The 19,105-nt window shown below is 36.7% G+C and overlaps 2 protein-coding genes and 1 long non-coding RNA gene across 7 annotated transcripts; 2 read left to right on the forward strand and 1 right to left on the reverse strand.

Moving 5' to 3' along the window:
• The first annotated feature begins 4,286 nt into the window (after positions 1-4,286).
• LOC129754317 (zinc finger protein OZF-like) lies at positions 4,287-7,640 on the forward strand. Of its 4 annotated transcripts, XR_008739008.1 has the most exons (4): positions 4,287-4,748; positions 4,809-7,007; positions 7,102-7,193; positions 7,253-7,640. XR_008739008.1 is itself a non-coding variant. In XM_055750296.1 (2 exons), exons 1-2 carry the CDS (start codon positions 4,498-4,500, stop codon positions 6,070-6,072), a joined length of 1,515 nt encoding a protein of 504 aa, XP_055606271.1. In that variant the 5' UTR covers positions 4,287-4,497; the 3' UTR covers positions 6,073-7,640. The 4 variants fall into 4 exon arrangements, 1 of the variants encoding a protein (XP_055606271.1); XR_008739002.1 differs by having other exon boundaries at positions 4,809-7,193; XR_008739001.1 differs by having other exon boundaries at positions 7,102-7,640.
• Positions 7,641-11,558: 3,918 nt separating this feature from the next.
• LOC129751149 (uncharacterized) lies at positions 11,559-12,011 on the reverse strand. The gene is made up of 3 exons (XR_008738620.1): positions 11,876-12,011; positions 11,740-11,808; positions 11,559-11,675 (listed from the first exon to the last, which is right to left on the reverse strand). It is a non-coding gene; the product is annotated as an uncharacterized LOC129751149 (long non-coding RNA).
• A 14-nt stretch (positions 12,012-12,025) lies between these two features.
• LOC129751130 (zinc finger protein 809-like) lies at positions 12,026-17,569 on the forward strand. Of its 2 annotated transcripts, none has more exons than XM_055746454.1 (3): positions 12,026-14,325; positions 14,392-16,622; positions 16,692-17,569. In XM_055746454.1, the coding sequence occupies exons 1-2, from the start codon at positions 14,075-14,077 to the stop codon at positions 15,689-15,691; spliced, it is 1,551 nt and encodes a 516-aa protein (XP_055602429.1). In that variant the 5' UTR covers positions 12,026-14,074; the 3' UTR covers positions 15,692-16,622; positions 16,692-17,569. The 2 variants fall into 2 exon arrangements, with proteins under 2 accessions (XP_055602429.1, XP_055602418.1); XM_055746443.1 differs by having other exon boundaries at positions 16,689-17,566.
• Positions 17,570-19,105: the final 1,536 nt, after the last annotated feature.

Raw genomic sequence — 19,105 nt, forward strand, 5'->3', positions numbered from 1 at the left:
AATCTAATGACGTCAGCATAGATTTTTTATAGGATATGTTCACAATTGTTATGGGACATTTTTTTTTTTTTTTTTTTGTATGGGTTTATGAGCTACCTGGCTGACCCGGAAAGGAAAAACAGATCGGGGGACAGAAGAGGAAAATTTACATGAGAGTAGAATAGCTTAGAATAGGATAGCGGCAACAGAGCCCGAGGGTTCTGAAGCACCAGTTTAGGGAAGCGTTAAGATAGTGCTCGACGGACTGGGACAATTGGGCCCTACATGAGCTTCGAGTTAACCCAACCTCCAATTCAACCGAGCAGTAACAGTATGGTAGCAAAAGTTATCATATGCTAACGTCTCGATATCATTGTCAGAAGGGTTCACTATCTTACCGTAGTTGAGTTATCCCTACCTGTCACCTAACCTTACTCGATTCAAAAACTTTGAATTTATGATCGTTTTTACTCGATACTTTACATATTTCCCGTATTCAGAACAAAACATCTAGATAAGAAGCTATTTCTCAATGCTGCAATTATAAAATTTCGCTTAACACAAATATTAATTGTACCATTTTTTTTAAATTAAAAAATAAAATAGAGATACAATTATGAATTGCATGATCAATATCTTTTGTACTATCATTGACTTATAAAAACAACAGGATATAAACCATAATGCAAATAGCGATTCTGTTCTTCTAAAACCTCATTGCTAATTTTGAACAACTTTTCAAAACAACCTTCCTTGATCTTTGGTTTGGTTAAAATAAATGTCAATTTTTAAAACCCCGATATTATTTTCCTGGACGAGAAGGTTCTCGTTTATCAAAATCATACCTTTGATCTTCTATACATACTTATTTGAATTTCAAACCTAATCGAGCTATAGATGGAACTACAAAAAAGTAATAAAACAAGAAAGAACTAGATTCAGATGGATTGGGTAATTAAAGATGTTTCCCAATGTGTGATTCTTTAGGAATTCAAAACAAATACGCGGCTGTTCTGTAATTATATTAACAATTTGGATACCATAAAACAGAATTTTTAATTGTCTACCCCCCAACTTTTGTATTAATTTTACGTTATACAAACGATAAAATAAATAGCATGATTGAATTAATAATCGGACCATACTGCTAATGACAATGCTATTCTTCTAAAATTTCCAACGGCTCACAACTTCTTAGAGCAAGTTTCCTCAATCTGTTTCGGATGAAATAAATTACACTCCTATTTATTAATCTCCAATATTATTTTCCTGGACTATCATCTATCTTTTACTTCATTATTTCAATTTCACATCTAACCAAAAAACTGACAAATCTATCAAAAAGTATTGAAACAAAAAGGAAATATTCTTGACAGGAAACTGTCTAAACAGCATCTTGATCCAATTAGCCTCTAGTTCTTGTAAAATGCTTGATTTAAGAATAAGCCTTCGAAATTCATAAACCGCAAATGCACACTTACTAGAGCATTGGGGAGAAGAATACTGTTACTTTACCTTGCCTAGTAGCACATTGAACATTGAATACCTAACCATGTGTTAACCAATTGTTAACATCTTCATCCACAAATTCTTGTACAATTAAATTGCCTTTCTAATTTTGGCAGTTATCATTCATTTACAATACTGTCTATTCTAATCTAACTTGCGCATGGTGGAAAAGTGGAAATATCAACATTTAAACTGCTAATTGTGATATTTCCACTGCGCAATGCTGTTGTTGTCCAACGGAAGGGAGGGCAAGTGTTTCAACTCCCATTCACCTTATCAACATGGATCATCAAAGAAAATGTATACGATATTGAAGCACCTTTTAATTTACTTTCTATGATCTCATATCGAATAAGGCTACGTGCAACCGCCCTTTCAGGTTTATGTTAGTATAGAGTCTGTTTCCAAACCGTCAACTTCCATAAACACAATAATGCACGCCGTCGCCGTGACCCATTACAGCCTAGGGTACGGGATATGTTCACAATTGTTATGGGACATTTTTTTAACGAGAAACTTTTCACCGTATAGCGGTTTGTTTCCGAAAGACGGATTTTTGTTCAAGAACCCATGGCGACCTCATTTCGGTTCCAGGAGGTGGCCATTCGACAGAACTTCGCATCGGCTCACAAATCGAAGAAAGCCTAACTTTTGATAGCATTAAATTTTTAGGGTTTCATATCTACCTGGAATGTATTCAAATACGACTCTTTTGTTATCCTCTTCCCCTTCCTTAGTTAATTTATTCTAACCGTTGAGTCGACGCGACTATTACAGTCACTTCCTCTAATAACCTATAAAGTTAAATGCTGAGTTTATTACTTTAATTTATCGGCCTTATCGTTGAAAAGTGATGACCTTTCTAGTAGGGATATCTAAAGATTATGAATTTTGTATAGATGTGATAGAAGGTTAGATGAAAAGAAAGATGGTGAAAATAAGCGGGTAGAATTTATTTAGAATCATTATCATCACGTATCAAATTTTTGTTCCATCACTTTTCACCGATAAGGCCGATAAATTAAAAGTAACAAAGGGACCATTCAAGTATTACGTAACGCTTTCAGGGGGTATAGCAGTTTGTTACGCTTTATGGATTTTGCTTAGAAATTTCGAGACGAATGTGTTACGTGGGGGGGAGGGGGGAGCTTTAAAATGCACGAAAATTGCGTTACGTAATATTTGAACGGCCCCAAACATAAATTACGGTAATTAATCCTTCATAAAGTTAAATGCTAAGTTTAAGATTTATACGGCATGTTCAAACTTTGTTAAAGTGAAAGCCTAATAAAACTAGTAATTATAAATTTAAAGAAATATCGATCTCGAATGGGCCAGGTGACCAGGACTTTTCTGTCTAGGGTATAGGTCGGAGTCTGCTAGAGAAACATGACGGTTTGAAAGTTCTGAAGCGCCATCTAGCTGGACCTAGGATAGAGTACCATAATACGCTCTGGGGTCTTCGAAAAACTCATGGACAGTCGAACTGTACCAGTAACTTTTCAAATATTTATTTATTCAAGTAAAATGATTCAGTTTGAAAGAGACAGCTTTGTTTAGATCAAATTATCAGTTAGTTACAATGTAGCCCTTTAATTGGCTAACCCAGTAAGTATATGATACATTTTGAAATCGCAGATCAGTCTTGAAGTTAGGTGAACCATGTATTTATGCAGAGTTGAAGCATTAAACTCGTCAAACAGTCTTATGTGCAGTTTGATAATTTTCCAGATTATATCTTGATCAATTACATCGTTAGTTCGTGGGGTCATGAATATTTGAATTGTATTTTTAAACATAATTCACGGTAAATTCGTTTCCAAAATCCATCTGTGAAAATAAAACACCTCGAATTTGAAAGACAAAAACACCATTGAACGCGACTTTTGACGTTTTGTTTACAAAAAAAAACATTTATCGTGCGTAAAAAAAATTCTTGCACTACAGATCGCAACCGGTCTTGGATTTGACCCAAGAGCCTTTGGAAATAAGAAGCAATTACGTGACAAACAAGGAGATAGCCAAAGCAGTTTGCTTCAAGAATCCACTTTATAGTCAGCCTTCAAGAATCGCAGGCTATGACGGAGATACAGGTAAGCTAAGCTACATAGAAAAACTTTTTGTTGAACTTACCTACATCTTAACATATTTGACAGTATCAGTACCATGGTAAGCTCAAAATCTAACATCATAACATAGGAGTGTATTTGGAAACAAACAAACGTAAAATCTCTTGTGGACTTAAAATGGAAACCTGTATAATGAATGACGGCTAAAATCACAGCCATACAGTTGGCAGTAGAAGAGGTCATGCTTCAGAAAAACAGCTTTACTTACTGACTCGCTTTCATAGTGCAGTCTGCTTGGAAATAGTTTAATCGCAAAATATCGTAACGAAATAATAGAAAACATATGAGAACTTTGGGAAGCACTGAAAATAACTATCCAATGAACCTCATCCGAGTCACTTTGGTTGACTGGAAACGATATAGCCGATGAAATACAAGGTGCCAAGGAAACGGATGTAGAAAAAATAGCAAATGTTCTATTTTTTTTTTCTAATTATAGACTCTTTACCACGTTTGTGGCGTTCGTGTCTTAGCGAATATACTACTGTTGAAAGACTCTTACCTTTAGTTTAAAAAACTCGAACATCAGAAAGCCGACGAATAAAGACTACGCGGAAATTCTTTCTAAAGGAAAAATATTCTTTAGTATACAAGTTCAATATAGCGATAAGCCCTGGTACCACAAAAGCGAAATAACCAACACTGAAAGAAACAGTCGAATTTTTAAGCCAAACTCCCAGGAAAATTTGAATTTATAATGAGAACTAATAACTACGATAAAATCCGTAACAACGTAACGGTGTACTCACGGGGTGGCCGTCAAGAAAACCACTGGATGTATGGTCTTAGTCGCCGATCCAATGGTGGACTCGCACATCGCAGCCACAAATAGAGGAAGAAGAAGACTCAAAATATTGTGAGAATTCTGATCTCAGAAAACATGTCCTGTATAGTTCCGACGTGCCTAGGCATCGTGTCCGAGGGCAGCACCCGTACATTTCCCCAAAATTCGGCGCTGGCCCAGCGTTGGCTACGGGCAATTCAAATCGGGTGCCAGCTGGGAGGAGGAAGTGACCCCGTTATAGCCAATTTCGGTTCCGAAGGCAGCAATATTTGCGATGCCCATTTCGATTGCCACCAGGGTCGTGTTATGAACGACTTGTACGTGGAACCGACTCTCTTTTGTGACAGGTAAGGTTAATTCTTGTACTTTGCTGATTTTATACTTAATTTCGTTGTTAACATTTTTAGTCAAGGAGTATCGGTATCAGTTTTAACATGTTCGATATGTTTGGAGTTTTATACGCAAAACGAGCTTCTCCGATGTGACCAAATCCTGGACTACAGAACTGTTCAGTTTGACATGATTGAAAAACTGCTCGGAACAAAAATCTATAGCTCCACCTTCGTGTGTATGGAATGTGTGGCTAAACTAGAGGTTATAAGCTCAGTTTGTTCCTTTTTCGAATTATGTCATAAATCTATCAATTCACTTGAAGAAATTATCGATAAAGTGGTTGAAGATAATTTAGACCAAGAGTTGAGACGAGGCGCAAATGTAGACGAAGCGATTAAGCTCGAACCGGAAGAACCCGTTTCCAATACTAAAAATAATAACACCCTCAAAAAATGCCAGAAGAAGAAATTGACCTCGCACAAAAAGATATCTTGTACAATTTGTCAAAATGATTTTAAATCCAAAACAACGTTGAGAAGACATATGATTCGGTTACATCCCAATGAAAAACCCTTCAAACGTCAGGCCTGTACGAAGACTTTTAAAGCAGAGAAGAGTTATCTTACTCATCAGGAACCACGTTCTAACGTGGAAAATTTCCAATGCCAGATATGTCAGAAAACTTTTGAAACAAGAAAAGGTTTAAGTTCGCACAATATTGTACATTCCATACATGAGCGGTTCGAGTGTAAAATCTGTGGAAAGGTATTCAACTACAACTCGGGATTGAAAATTCATTTGAAGAATGTACACAACGACATCGCTTCATTGATAGTCAAATGTAAAAAGTGCGATTTAAATTTTCCCTCAGAAGACGACTTTCGACAACATTCCAGCGAAATTCACGGTGATAACCAACCTTTCTCCTGTGATGAGTGCAACACAAGATACAAACACAAAGCGCATCTTGTGAGTCACATCAAATTTCGACACCAAAACAAACCTCCAAATAAGTGCCATTGTTTGATCTGTAATCTGGGACATTTGACATTGGCGGAGCTAAAAGTTCACATCCGGAACGAACATGACGGTACCGAATACCCTAGCTTAAGCTGTGCCGACTGTAAGAAGACATTTATCGCGGCAACAGTGCTGCAGCGACACAGGTTCGTCCACACTGACCGGTATGGCTGCAAGATATGCGCCAAACGCTTCGAAGGCACAACCCAGCTGCGAAGACACCTCAGACTGATTCATCGAAAGGCCGCTGCCGTTGCCGCCACCGAGCAGGATGACGACTCAAGAGCTAATGCCTGCGATGAAGGTGGAAAGGAATAATCCGGAAAGTAGTATCAAAACCGTGATCTGAGACACCATTTTTTGCCTGGAGGAATCCATCTAGCTACAACCAATAATATTCCAAATTCATTTCAACGACATACAGTTGCTTCATTACGGATCAAAACGGTCCGACATCTTAGTCGAGGCGTTAGAAGCTCCGTTTATCCACAGATTCATATCTCGGCACAAGAGAGTCGAGAAATCGAAATCTTAAGCATCGGTCTTCCCCAGCAGAATAATAATAGAGGTATGACCATTCTAAATAAAACCAACAGCAAACAATAAAAACATCAAACAAATAAATGACTGATTGAAAACTCGTTAATTCCAGTAGACTTAGCGTAGTTTGTGTTTCAATATGAGCCATGAGCTAACAAAAATATGTACATCAACGTTTTTAACACAGTTTTCGCAGTAAGCACGGGTTTTTTCAACGGTTTTCAGAATTAACAGGGTATCTTTGAGGTAATTTTCAATAGAAAACCTTGGATCAGAGGCTTGAAAGGTTAATCCTGAGACATGGTCGGGATTCGACCAGACCGAAAGGAGCGCCAAATTGAAAAACGTTATCTATTGCATGTTAAACTACCTACTCTATGGAAATCGGGAAATTTTTCCAATTTTTTATGATTTTATTGAAAGAAAAAATGTTGTAGACAGTGGAATTGGCAAAACTGCACTGAACCAAACCTGGCTATGAAATTTAAAAGATCGATCCAATAAATCTTATAGTTCTGGTACTAATAGAAGCTATAGATAAATCCAATAAAAATTATAAGAAAGTCCAATGGATTACAAAAATTATCTGTGCCAAGCAAAGCATACAAGAATTTCCTATAAATTTCATCAGTTTGAAAAAAAGGTCATTTGGCGGGATAATTCGTCCTTTCCGTGTACTTGAGTTCGTTTCAAGTTTGTTGGTTTTTCGATTGGTAAGTAAATTGTTTTCAATGTGATTATCGAAATAGAAATTGCTAAATTTCAAAATGCGCCGTGGAAATTGATGATATATGTATCCTTCTTTAGGTAAATCTTTGTATCCCAGAGGGGGAGCAGCCCAGAAGAAAAACTCCGGATTTGAGCGACTGCGAGTACGATTTTATACTACAACAGAACAGGTAATCCGTGATTTTAAAAATTAATTTATGTTGAAATTGAAATTGTGGTTTGCTTTTAGATTACATCAAATTGTCAGAATAGTCGGAAAAAAATAAAGCTAATGCAGTCTACAGACGGAAACACCAGATAGCAATACTAAATGTGGTCAGCGGCCAACACCTTAACCACAACCGATTTCAACGAAAAATTTGAGCATATCCCAGATGAACTGTCGGTACATTGCTAGTCCTCCAGAAAGCAGTGAATTGTGTGTGAAATTGGCGATCGAGTTTGTTTGGTAGACGAGAATAAAATGTATTAACCATCAATAAAAACTTCAAATAATTATTCAACTTGGAAATAAATTTGAATAAAACTAATAAACTGAACGAGCATATTTTATTACGCGATAAAATCATTCATTTCATTACATTGAACAATAAATTTTATGAATTTGGCTTGCTTTAAAATTCATTGGAATTCCTATAAATTCAATCCTTTCTCTGTTGATAAAAAGTATTGGATTTTCTAGTAGTGCGAAAATACTAGAATTTCTAATAAAGCTTATAGCCCGATTTTGTTCAGTGTGCGCTGTGCCAAAGTGAACTGAGAGCCACCTTACAGGGAAAAATAAAGACATGTTATGCTTTTTTTGTACGGAATAATCTGCAGTTTGTTCGCTTTTCCATACGAAACTGTTCTTTGGCTCTGTAAGAACTGTAAACTGTTTATTTTAATGATGAAATACGCCCTAGTGACCAAAAACTTTATATTGCGGATCGTCAGCATTTGAATAAAAGACCATCTGCAATAGACCTGACATTTTGCAATCCCCATCTTTATGCTGACACCAGATGGAATACAAACAACTTCAGCATAGGTAGCTACCACATGACCATTGATATTACCATAGAATACAGGACAAACAGCACTCAGAAATACATTTACAGTTCCAAAGCAATTCTCTCAGAAATAGAAAAGTTTTCTGGCGAAGAAATAGACAGTCTACAAACACTAAATCACAGAGTCAAACAAGTTTCGAAGAAACAACGAAAGAAGAAGCATGGAAATCCAAAAGAGAGACCAGGACATTATTCAAGGCAGTTTCTTCGCTAGAAAACTTAATAAATTACAAGCGAAACGCCGCAGCGTTTCTCAGACAAAAAAGATTAGGAATTAAACGCAAATTAAAAGAACTGCCAGCTATAATTGACCCTTCTTTAAGTTCAATAGAATTTTGGAACATTGTAAATCGTATATATGGGAAAAATAGAAATCTTTGTTAGAACAGCATTGTCCATGATGACATGACAATGGCATCAAACTTCCTTGATTTACATTTTGGCCCTACAGACGTTTGCTAAACTAACAAAACTGGAACCAATTTCTGAGTAACAAGTACAAGCGCAAAGAAAACTGCGTATTGATGGCATTACTTACGAAATGCTAAAATTATTAGGAACAACTGCAACGATAAATATTGTTGAAGATCTCAACAAACAATGGAAGAACGGTTCTCTTGCAGATCACTAAAAAGAAATTAAATTCAGCATAATTCCAAAAATTGGGAAAAAGCCAATCAACAATCGAAGGCAAGCGACCGATATCCCTTGTATCATGAGCAAAAAAATTATTGAACAATGCAGTGTTAAATAACGAATTTTGCAAACACCAACAACATAATTTACAACACATCATTCGGATGCAGGAAAATTTTGTCTTCCACAACCGCGGTTTCTTACGTAGTAAATGCTATCAAACGCAACAAAAGAGAGAAATTCATCACGGCAGTGGTCTTTATAGATCTCTCCAATGCGTTTAGGTGCTTGAGAACAAAAAAAAGTAAAAGAAAACTTGATAAAATACAATTTTCCTCCAGAACTATTCCAATGGGTCTCGCAATTTTCTAACCAATCGCAAAATAACATTACTAGCAGACGAAACAATGTAACAAGCTAATTCATCAGCAATGACCTTTCGCAAGGCGATGCAATGTCGCCTACATTGTTCAACTTATACACCGCTGACTTACATGCTTCTCTGCCCGCAGATGTTTGGATGACCCAATATTGTACGACTTCAATTTGAAAGTACGTGCTAGAAACCTCGAAACACAAAATGTCAAGAGGTGACTGAAACCTGATTAAAGCAGAAAACCTTAGATTCAAGGTAAACTCTGCCAAAATCAAGGCAATGATATTCCGCAAAGGGCAAACTCAACTACAACTAAGTATAAACGGAGAAACAGTGGAAACTGTGAGAACCCACAAATATTTGGGAATCACAATTGACTCGGCATTAGGATTCCGCGCCGAAGCTAGAACGTTGAAAAGCAAGATTAACGACAGGATGAACATGTTAAAGATGATTTGTAGGGACACATCCACAAACACTAACCCGCATCTATACGGCGTTGATTAGAAGTCTCATCGACTATAATGCTACAGTTTTTTGCAATGCACCAAAGACGAACAAAAAGTTTCTAGAGATGGTCAACAACCAAAGTCTCAGGCGAGTCACTGGTTGCACCCGAACCACACCGCTTAACACACTTATGGCAATCGCAGGACAGGTTCCACTTGATATACTCCACCAGACTATCTGTGCCAAGTTCATAATAAAGAATTTAGCCTATAGAACAGTCGTAGGCTCACAGCTGACATCCATTAACCCCAACAATGATGTCGAAGATCTATCCTACATGGAAAAAGTATACTAGAATATCAAACCAGTTTTCAATCTAATTATGCCCCTCACCAAACCTAACCTATCCTAAGGGTCCAGCGCCGAATGACCGGCGCATACACTGCAAAAAATCCACATATTAGGAATATGTGTTAGCTTTATAGATTTTTGCAATGTGATTCCCATTTGGAAAATACGTGCCCACACATATAGAATACAAGATTATAACTTTTATATGCGTTACATATAAGTAATAAAATCCCACACTTAAATATTATAAGCCTACGTTATACTCAATCGCTTGCCTACTTAGAGGCGTTTTCATACTTGCCTACTCAAAGGCGTTTTTTTTCCAAAGAATTTTTCGGACGAAAAAGATATAAAATGATTTATCATTTTGAAATTATTTTATTTTAAAAATAATTATCTGTATTATAACGACGACAAAAACTACAGATTTTTCAGAAACAGTTAATTTCCGGGAGTTTGCTCCATTACGTCCATCATATTTTCCTGGAACACGGGATTGACGACTATGGCGGACACCAGACTCCTGGCTCTGGAAAATAAAAAAAAAACTATTTTCAATCATGCTAGAAATCATTAATTGATTAACTTACCTTCTTCTCTCGACATCCACTTCACAACAGATTTCCTCAAGCAGTATAGTCAGCTTCCTACGGGGGAGAGAAGAAAAGATGGATAAGGATCCACTGCTATTTTCTTTTTTGAGTATTACTCACCTACACACTCATCTGGCGCAACACCTTATAGTGTAGTTTTGACCCGTTATCGGAAAAGACTGGGTTAACTCCTTTTTCATGTAAAGCCCTCGTACCCTTTATAGTGTACACAGCATGTACGTCAAACAGAGGTGAATATTAGTAATGTGAGCATGTAAAATCTACACATTATTTTGGAAGCCCGCTCTGCATGGCGATGTCAGCCCTTTGAAGCAGTTTTTTTGTGTTATGAAATGTTGCATGTAAAAATAATAAAATTGAGAGTAAGTTCGAAATAATAAATACTTTATTCGATGATCACAAATGTTTTAACACTTTTAATACACTTTAGTACACATTTAATAGCAGCAAAACGGCTCAGGCAACAGCATGTTGAAATCTGCAAGTAATTAAAACCAATTAGTTGACTCATAGTTTCTGAGGAGGTATTAAATTGCAAATTTTATTTTCATTGATAATTTGGACGAATAAACTAACCTTAATCATTGGAATGCAGCATGGATTTGTGCTGCATCAATTATTAGCCAATTTTCCTTTCGGCCCATGCATGTTCGCAACATTGTTGGCAAAGAACGTCCTAAATTTTGTGCCATATCGTCATGTCCGGCCCTGTAAATAGAAACTTATATTTAATCTAAATTTTAGAGAATTCAAAGCATAAGAAAATAAATACTTACTGCAATCCGCTGTTGCTTTTTTTTGTTTCGTCAATCATCTTTGCTTTTCCGGTGACGGCGATATTTTTTCAAGATTGAAAACTACCCGTCTTGAAGCGTACTCGGGCTTTTCCAAAAAAGGTGTAAAATTGAACCAACAAAATGACCCGTTATTTGACAGATTCTGGAGGTTCGCAATAATGGGTCAATTTTACAATTGTTCACGTGTTCCCACAAATAAGTGTGAAGGAATACAAAATGGAAATGAAATGACATATTTTCAAACAAAACATAATTTATTTCTTCGCTTTAATCATTTCACTTTTTTTTTCTTCACAAATCATTTTTAACATTCTACCGCTCGATTTCAGCCTTTTCGGAGCATGATGATTTCCGCAGCTTGTGGTCACAGGGCAACCTGTTGAGCGAATAATTGATTGTTAATTGATGGTTTAGTAATTTATTCGTAGTAAAATGCTTACCATTTACCAGCGTAGTTTTATCATGAAGCATTTCTGGTTCGGAATCCTCCTCATGTGCCCACGCAAAGTCTGTGAAGAGAATCATACATATGTTTTAGAAACGAAACTATTTTGACGACAATATTAAAATACTTACTAAAATCCTCCTCCAAACAGTCCAGCGGACTTGCAACAAAGCGATTCAAAATTTGACAACACATAAAACTACCCGTCTTGATGCGTACCCGGTCTTTTCAAAATAATGTGTAATATTGACCCGACAAATTGACCCGTTATTTGACAGATAATGCGGGTTCGTAAAAACGGGTCAATTTTACAACTTTCAGGTGTTCCGCCAAATGAGTGTGTAATTTAAGTTGACAACGACACACCAACTTTTTCTTCAGGGTGGACATTTTGAACACGTGAAAATTCTCAAAGACGAAAATCATAGATCTTATCTGTCAATAACACATACATTTCATATTTCGATTATGAATTTTATGTGTGACATATGATTGTCATATGAAGCATATGAAATCTAAGTGTAGAACAACTTTGAAGACGTATGTGTAAGGGAAACATACATCCGAAGTGTGGATTTTTTTGCAGTGTAGGGCTGAGATAAAAGATCTCCACTGCTGGCGATCCGGAGCCAGCGTCTTCACTTGCTGTCAGCCAAGGTTCTCGTCAACTGTGCGGATTTCAGCGGCTAGACTTCGCCGCCACGAGCTTTTGGGCCTGCCTCTTCTTCGATGCCCATCTGGATTCCAGTCAAGCGCCTCTCTGCAAATCTCGTTTTCATCTCTTCGCAGCGTGTGCCCAATCCTTCTCCACTTACGTTACCGAATCTCGATTTCTAGCACGTTTTGATGACACCGGCGATGAAGTTCAACGTTTGAGATCCAGTTGCCAGGCCACCAAGCGCGGATGATGTTCCACAGGCAGCGATTCACAAAAACTTGCAGTTTTCGCGTCGTCACGGCATATGTGCAACAAGTTTCACACCCGTACAGCAATACGGATTTGACGTTTGAGTTGAAGATTCGGATCTTAGTTCGTAGAGAGATCTTGCGTGACCGCCAGATGTTTCGGAGACTCGCAAACGCAACCCCTCACCAAACATGACCCTATAAACCTCAAGATACATGACAGACTCGACGGTCTATCAATCGCCAAAAAGAACACCAATACGCAACAACTCGAACAACTGCCTTATTTACTATGAACAGTACCCACTCTGAAAAAAAAACCTTTCCAGATGCTTCCAAAATAAATGAAACTTGTGGCATTGGTATATTCAACGAATACTACAAACAAAGATTCTCCTTTAAACTGGCCCATGAGATCAGTATCACCGAAGCTGAAATAACAGCAATCGAAATAGCCCTTGAACGTTTAGTCACACCGAATTCGTCCTCTACACTAATTCACTATCAGCATGCACCACCCTAAAGAATGCAGAAAATGAGACAATTACACAAAATACTGCAACTTGCCCATAGAAAGAGAGTCACCCACCATTCAATGGATTCCTAGCCATATCGGTCTATTCGGGAATGATTTAGCCGACAGTCTAGCTAAACAAGCTATTACAGATACTGGCTCTCAATTAATTGATAATCTTTTTTGCATTAACGATGCCATCCTGAAAATTAAAAAAAAAAAACAAACTAAAGCAGCAAACGATTGGTACCAAAACTATGCCAATGCAGAAGGCAAAGGAAAAACCTTTTCCTGATTCAAAACTCCTTGGAAGAAAAATCCTGATATCACAACATCAAGTTATCTAATACCGAAGTTAGATTATTAACCCTTCATTTCATGATTTTTTATTTTTCCCCAAAAACCATTTTTAACAGTTGGAAATGATGAGTACATCAAGAAAAAAAAATTAAATAAAATACGATTTTTCACTTTTTCCATACATTAATTGTTGCAAATTTGTTACTTTATGAAACGAAGGGTTAAATATTCACCAAACTGGAAACACAAAATAAAAATAATTGATGACGCTGAATGCGAACTTTGTCACACTCCAGAAACAAGCGACCACCTTATACAGCATTGACCCAAGTACAGAACAATAAGATCCTCATTCGAGTTCATCCAGAAATGTGCAACCTTAACCGAACTGTTTAAAACCAAAAACATCAAGTTTTACAAAGAAATTTGTAAATTCGAAAAGGAAGCAAAACTCAGTCTCTGGAAATGCGTACAAACGCTTAATCAACCGCAGGGCATATAGTCCAGTTACTAGCCCTCTCCAAGGAGCACCCGCTCCAAACCAGAAAAAAAGAAGAAGAAGAACTGGTCTCTGATTCGAAATATTGTGGTAATTCTAACCGCAGAAAACATGTCCTGTATCGTTCCGACGTGTCTAGGCAAGGGACGCGAGTGCAGCACCCGTACCTTTCCCCACAATTCAGCGCTGGCCCGGCGTTGGCTACGATCAATTCAAATCGGATGCCAGCTAGGGGGAGGAACTGACCCCGTAATGGCCATGATCGGTCTTGAAGACAGCAGTATTTGCGATGCCCATTTCGACTGCCACCACGGTCGTGTTTTAAACGACCTGTACGTGGAACCGACCATTTTTTGCGACAGGTAAGATTGTTTCTTGTGACATGCTGATTGTATACCTACTTATGATTGTGTTGTAAACATTTTTAGTCAAGGAAGAACAGTAACAGTTTTAACATGTTCGATGTGTTTGGAGTTTTATACGAAGAAAGAGTTTCTCCGATGTGACCAAATCCTGAACCAAAGGACTGTTCAATTTGACACGATTGAAAAACTGCTCGGAACAAAAAATTATAGCTCCACCTTCGTGTGTATGGAATGTGTGGCCAAACTAGAGATTATAAGCTCAGTTTGTTCCTTTTTCGAATTATGTCGTAAATCTATCCAGTCACTTGAAGAAATCATCAATAAAGTGGTTGAAGATAATTTCGACAAAGAGCTGAGACGAGGCGCAAATGTAAACGAAACAATTAAGCTCGAACCGGAAGATATCAGAATGGAAGAACTCGCTACTGACACAAACGTGGAAATTAGCATCGAAGAAGAATGCTCCAAAGCACCTTTATGCCAGAAAAAGAAATTAATCACGCACAAAAAATTTTCTTGTAAGATTTGTCAAAATGGTTTTAAATCAAAAACTACGTTGGATATACACATGACACGGATACATCCCAATGAAAACCCCTTCGAAGGCGAGGTTTGCAGGGAGACGTTTCAAATAAAGCAGAGTTTAGTTACTCATCAAGAATCACATTCTAACGAGGAAAAAACTTATGAAACAAGCAAAAATTTAAGTTCGCATAGTAATGTAAATTCCAAAATCTGTGCAAAAGTTCATTTAAAAAATATGCAAAAGAATATCGCTTCAGTAATAATCAAATGTAAAAAGTGCGATTTAAATTTTGACTCAGAAGGCGACTTTCGACAACACTCCAGCGAAATTCACGGTGATGAGAAACCATTCTCTTGTGATAAATGCAACACAAGTTTTAAATGGAAAACTTCGCTGGATACACACATGAGCCGGTTACATCCCTATGAAAAACCTTTCTATCGCGAGATTGAGAGGGGAGCGTTTCAAATAGTGCAGAATTTAGTTACTCATCAAGAACCACATTCTAATGGGAACAATTTACAATGCCGGATATGTCATAAAACTTTTGAAACAAGAAAAGGTTTAAAAATGCATAGTATTGTACATTCTAAACACGAGCGGTTCGAGTGTAAAATCTGTGGAAAAGTCTTCGATTATAAATCGGGTTTAAAATTTCATTTAAAGAATACGCACAAGAACATCGCTTCAGTAATAATCAAATGTAAAAAATGCGATTCAAATTTTTTCTCAGAAGCAGAGGTGCAAAGCATCGCATCATTTTGCATGCAGCGTTCGACTTTTTCCCGACCAGATCAAACTAACTTTATCTTCGGAAGCGTCGGCTTGCGAACATAGCACGCCGACTTTTGATTGCAAATGAACGCATCGCAACGACGCTGTGGCACGATTGGTTCAAATGACTGCATCTCTTAAGTTCATTCCGATGCTTTGCGAACAGTTCGCCTACTGATTTTAAGGCGACGTCAACCGAAGGATCCGTTCGTTTGAATTCATCGGGGATAAGTTCAAACAACCTTATCGAGATAGGGTCGTTTGAACGTTCAATTGAATGTTCACTTTTGAACGTTCAATTGAATGTTCGTCTGATGCGTTCGGCAGCCTAAGGCAAGACGCCGAGCCGTGTTTGGATGGGATGGATTATTGATATGGTGCATTGCTTGCGTGTGATGTTCGGTCGTCGCTCGACGATAGAGGGTGTCGGGTGTCTTGTAGCGCGCGGACGACTTGGTAAAGAGAATGAGGCGCAGCTACAGTTTCATTTAACGGTGCAATTTTACTGAATAAAATGCCCGAATAGCAAAGACCATGGTAATAATATATCGTAACAATGATTTTGAATTTAACAGTAAACTTCATAGTGATTTCAAAATATTTATCAACCGGTTTAAATTTTGAAAATACCATGATTTTTAAAGTTACCGTGAAGTATATCATTAATTCAAAATATTTCAAAGTTGCAAATATTTCAAAAACACGAACATCGTACGGTATCACATTGAAATTCTTGTGATTTTTATTGTACCAGTGTTCTTCATGGTTGAATGATAATCCAAACCACGCGAAAATTGGTAATTTTTTGCTTTTTTACACATTTACATTTTTTCGTGTAATGAAAATTTTGGCGCTCTAAAAACGTCACTTTCTCTCGGAGGAAGTTAACTTAAATTTAAATTTTCGCGGTCGGAATCAGTGAATCCGGACCAAGTCGAAATCAAGCTGATCGGAATCTGAACAGAAAATGATGGCTTTAAATTCGGTGATCTTGGTAAATAATTTTATTATTTATTCATTTATATGTAGGCTAACTAAACCGAAATTTTTTTAATTCTAGAAGCTGACGGAAATTCAAAGTTCCCCATGGCCAACTTTAGATGTGGGCCGTATACAATGGCTGCGACGTGGACAAGATAGACGTCCGAGGCAAACCGATATCAAACGGATTTGTGGTCTGGTACTTCATGATGTGCAGGAATCCAGCCTTGTCCCAGGATCGGGCAGAAGATGCGGTACAAGAGCCGCCAATGTTACAGTTTAGAAGCTCCGTAGTGCAGATGGTTTTTTATAGCTTCTGGAAAGTGATGATTTTTTTTTAAACAAGACGAAAAATTTGAATAAAAATTGAAGCAAACAAATGAAACCTGTTTATTTCATTCAATAGTAAATATGAATTTAGAAGAAAAAATAACTGAAAACAATAATTTTTACCATGGAATTTCACGGTCCTGGAATTATGATAAATTGTGAATTAAAATTGATGTTCAAGATTATTGAACGATTGAAATTCAAGGGAAAACAATGAACTCCACAGTTTCTTTGAAAAAAGTGGAAGCTGTAATAACCGTTAACTTTATCGTTTTGAGTTTCCAAATGTATGGGAAAAAGTCGATTTTTTCATTGTTAAGTTGCTTAACAACCCCCTTTTTTCATGGTAAATTTTGCTAAAACCATAAATTTCACTGTCCAAAACTATGAATTTGACAGTTTATTCAAGGTTTTATGTACCATGATTCGCATAGTTTCAACTATAAAATTCATGGTTGCGTGAAAATGAAATTCATGGTCTTTTCACAATGTTTTTCTATTCGGGTGCAAACCGCCCAACTACGGTTGGGCTTGTAAGGCTTGTAAGAGATTGTTTATTCTTTTTCATTCCATGTTAGGTTCAGAACTGAAGCAAACCGTCAAGACCCGCGAAATTTAATTCAAATTTTCAGATATCAGATTCAGATTTCAGATTTTAGATTTAGATTCCAGATTCAGATTTCAGATTCAGATTTCAGATTCAGATTTCAGATTCAGATTTCAGATTCAGATTTCAGATTCAGATTTCAGATTCAGATTTCAGATTCAGATTTCAGATTCAGATTTCAGATTCAGATTTCAGATTCAGATTCAGATTTCAGATTCAGATTTCAGATTCAGATTTCAGATTCAGATTTCAGATTCAGATTTCAGATTCAGATTTCAGATTCAGATTTCAGATTCAGATTTCAGATTCAGATTTCAGATTCAGATTTCAGATTCAGATTTCAGATTCAGATTTCAGATTCAGATTTCAGATTCAGATTTCAGATTCAGATTTCAGATTCAGATTTCAGATTCAGATTTCAGATTCAGATTTCAGATTCAGATTTCAGATTCAGATTTCAGATTCAGATTTCAGATTCAGATTTCAGATTCAGATTTCAGATTCAGATTTCAGATTCAGATTTCAGATTCAGATTTCAGATTCAGATTTCAGATTCAGATTTCAGATTCAGATTTCAGATTCAGATTTCAGATTCAGATTTCAGATTCAGATTTCAGATTCAGATTCAGATTTCAGATTCAGATTTCAGATTCAGATTTCAAATTCAGATTTCAGATTCAGATTTCAGATTCAGATTTCAGATTCAGATTTCAGATTCAGATTTCAGATTCAGATTTCAGATTCAGATTTCAGATTCAGATTTCAGATTCAGATTTCAGATTCAGATTTCAGATTCAGATTTCAGATTCAGATTTCAGATTCAGATTTCAGATTCATATTTTGATTCAGATTTCAGATTTCAGATCCTGATTCAGATATCAGATTCAGGTTTCATATTAAGCATTCAGTTTTAGGATTAAGGTTAAGATTTTGGGTTAAGATTTTAGATTCATATTTGAGGCCCTTGGAGCCAAAAGGGGTATAAGTGCAAAATGGAAAAAATTGAGTTAACCATCTAGAACAAATCTTCGACTGTCAAACATCATATGCTGTTTTAATCACAATTTTATTTCGCTATTTTCTCATGTTTTGATATTGTTGAAAAAATCCTGCTTACTGAAAATTACTTTTTGTTTGGAGCCAAAGGGGTATAAGTGCAGACCCATTTGCTACCAAGTAATTTACTTATACGGTATAAGTTATACCCCTTTGCCACCAACCCTAACGTCATTTCCATTTAAAGTGTTCATTCCATCGGGATGAAAAAAATATGGAAATTAATGGGCATTTGAAAAGTAAATCATGTTAGAAAATCTACCACCAACAGTTAATCATTTCATTACATTTAGTGATAGTTCTGGTGAACAAAATATTACCAAATTTTTCATTTTTTCTATTCTAACCCCAATAAATGAATTCCAAATTTCTGATTTCGGGTCTTAATCAAATGGTGTACGCCATGAATTTGGGACTCAATATATTTAATCATCAACTCATTAACTCATATATGTTAAACATAAACTCATATATGTAAAACATCAACTCATAATGAGCGGAAG

The sequence above is a fragment of the Uranotaenia lowii genome, chromosome 1, assembly GCF_029784155.1.
Source record: "Uranotaenia lowii strain MFRU-FL chromosome 1, ASM2978415v1, whole genome shotgun sequence".
Taxonomy (NCBI): domain Eukaryota; kingdom Metazoa; phylum Arthropoda; class Insecta; order Diptera; family Culicidae; genus Uranotaenia; species Uranotaenia lowii.

Bases quoted from the DNA above. Each gene is read 5' to 3' on its own strand.
- LOC129751130 (XM_055746454.1), top strand. From the start codon at position 14,075: ATGTCCTGTATCGTTCCGACGTGTCTAGGCAAGGGACGCGAGTGCAGC. The intron at 14,326-14,391 runs GTAAGATTGTTT...AAACATTTTTAG, and splicing joins CCGACCATTTTTTGCGACAG to TCAAGGAAGAACAGTAACAG.
- LOC129754317 (XM_055750296.1), top strand. From the start codon at position 4,498: ATGTCCTGTATAGTTCCGACGTGCCTAGGCATCGTGTCCGAGGGCAGC. The intron at 4,749-4,808 runs GTAAGGTTAATT...TAACATTTTTAG, and splicing joins CCGACTCTCTTTTGTGACAG to TCAAGGAGTATCGGTATCAG.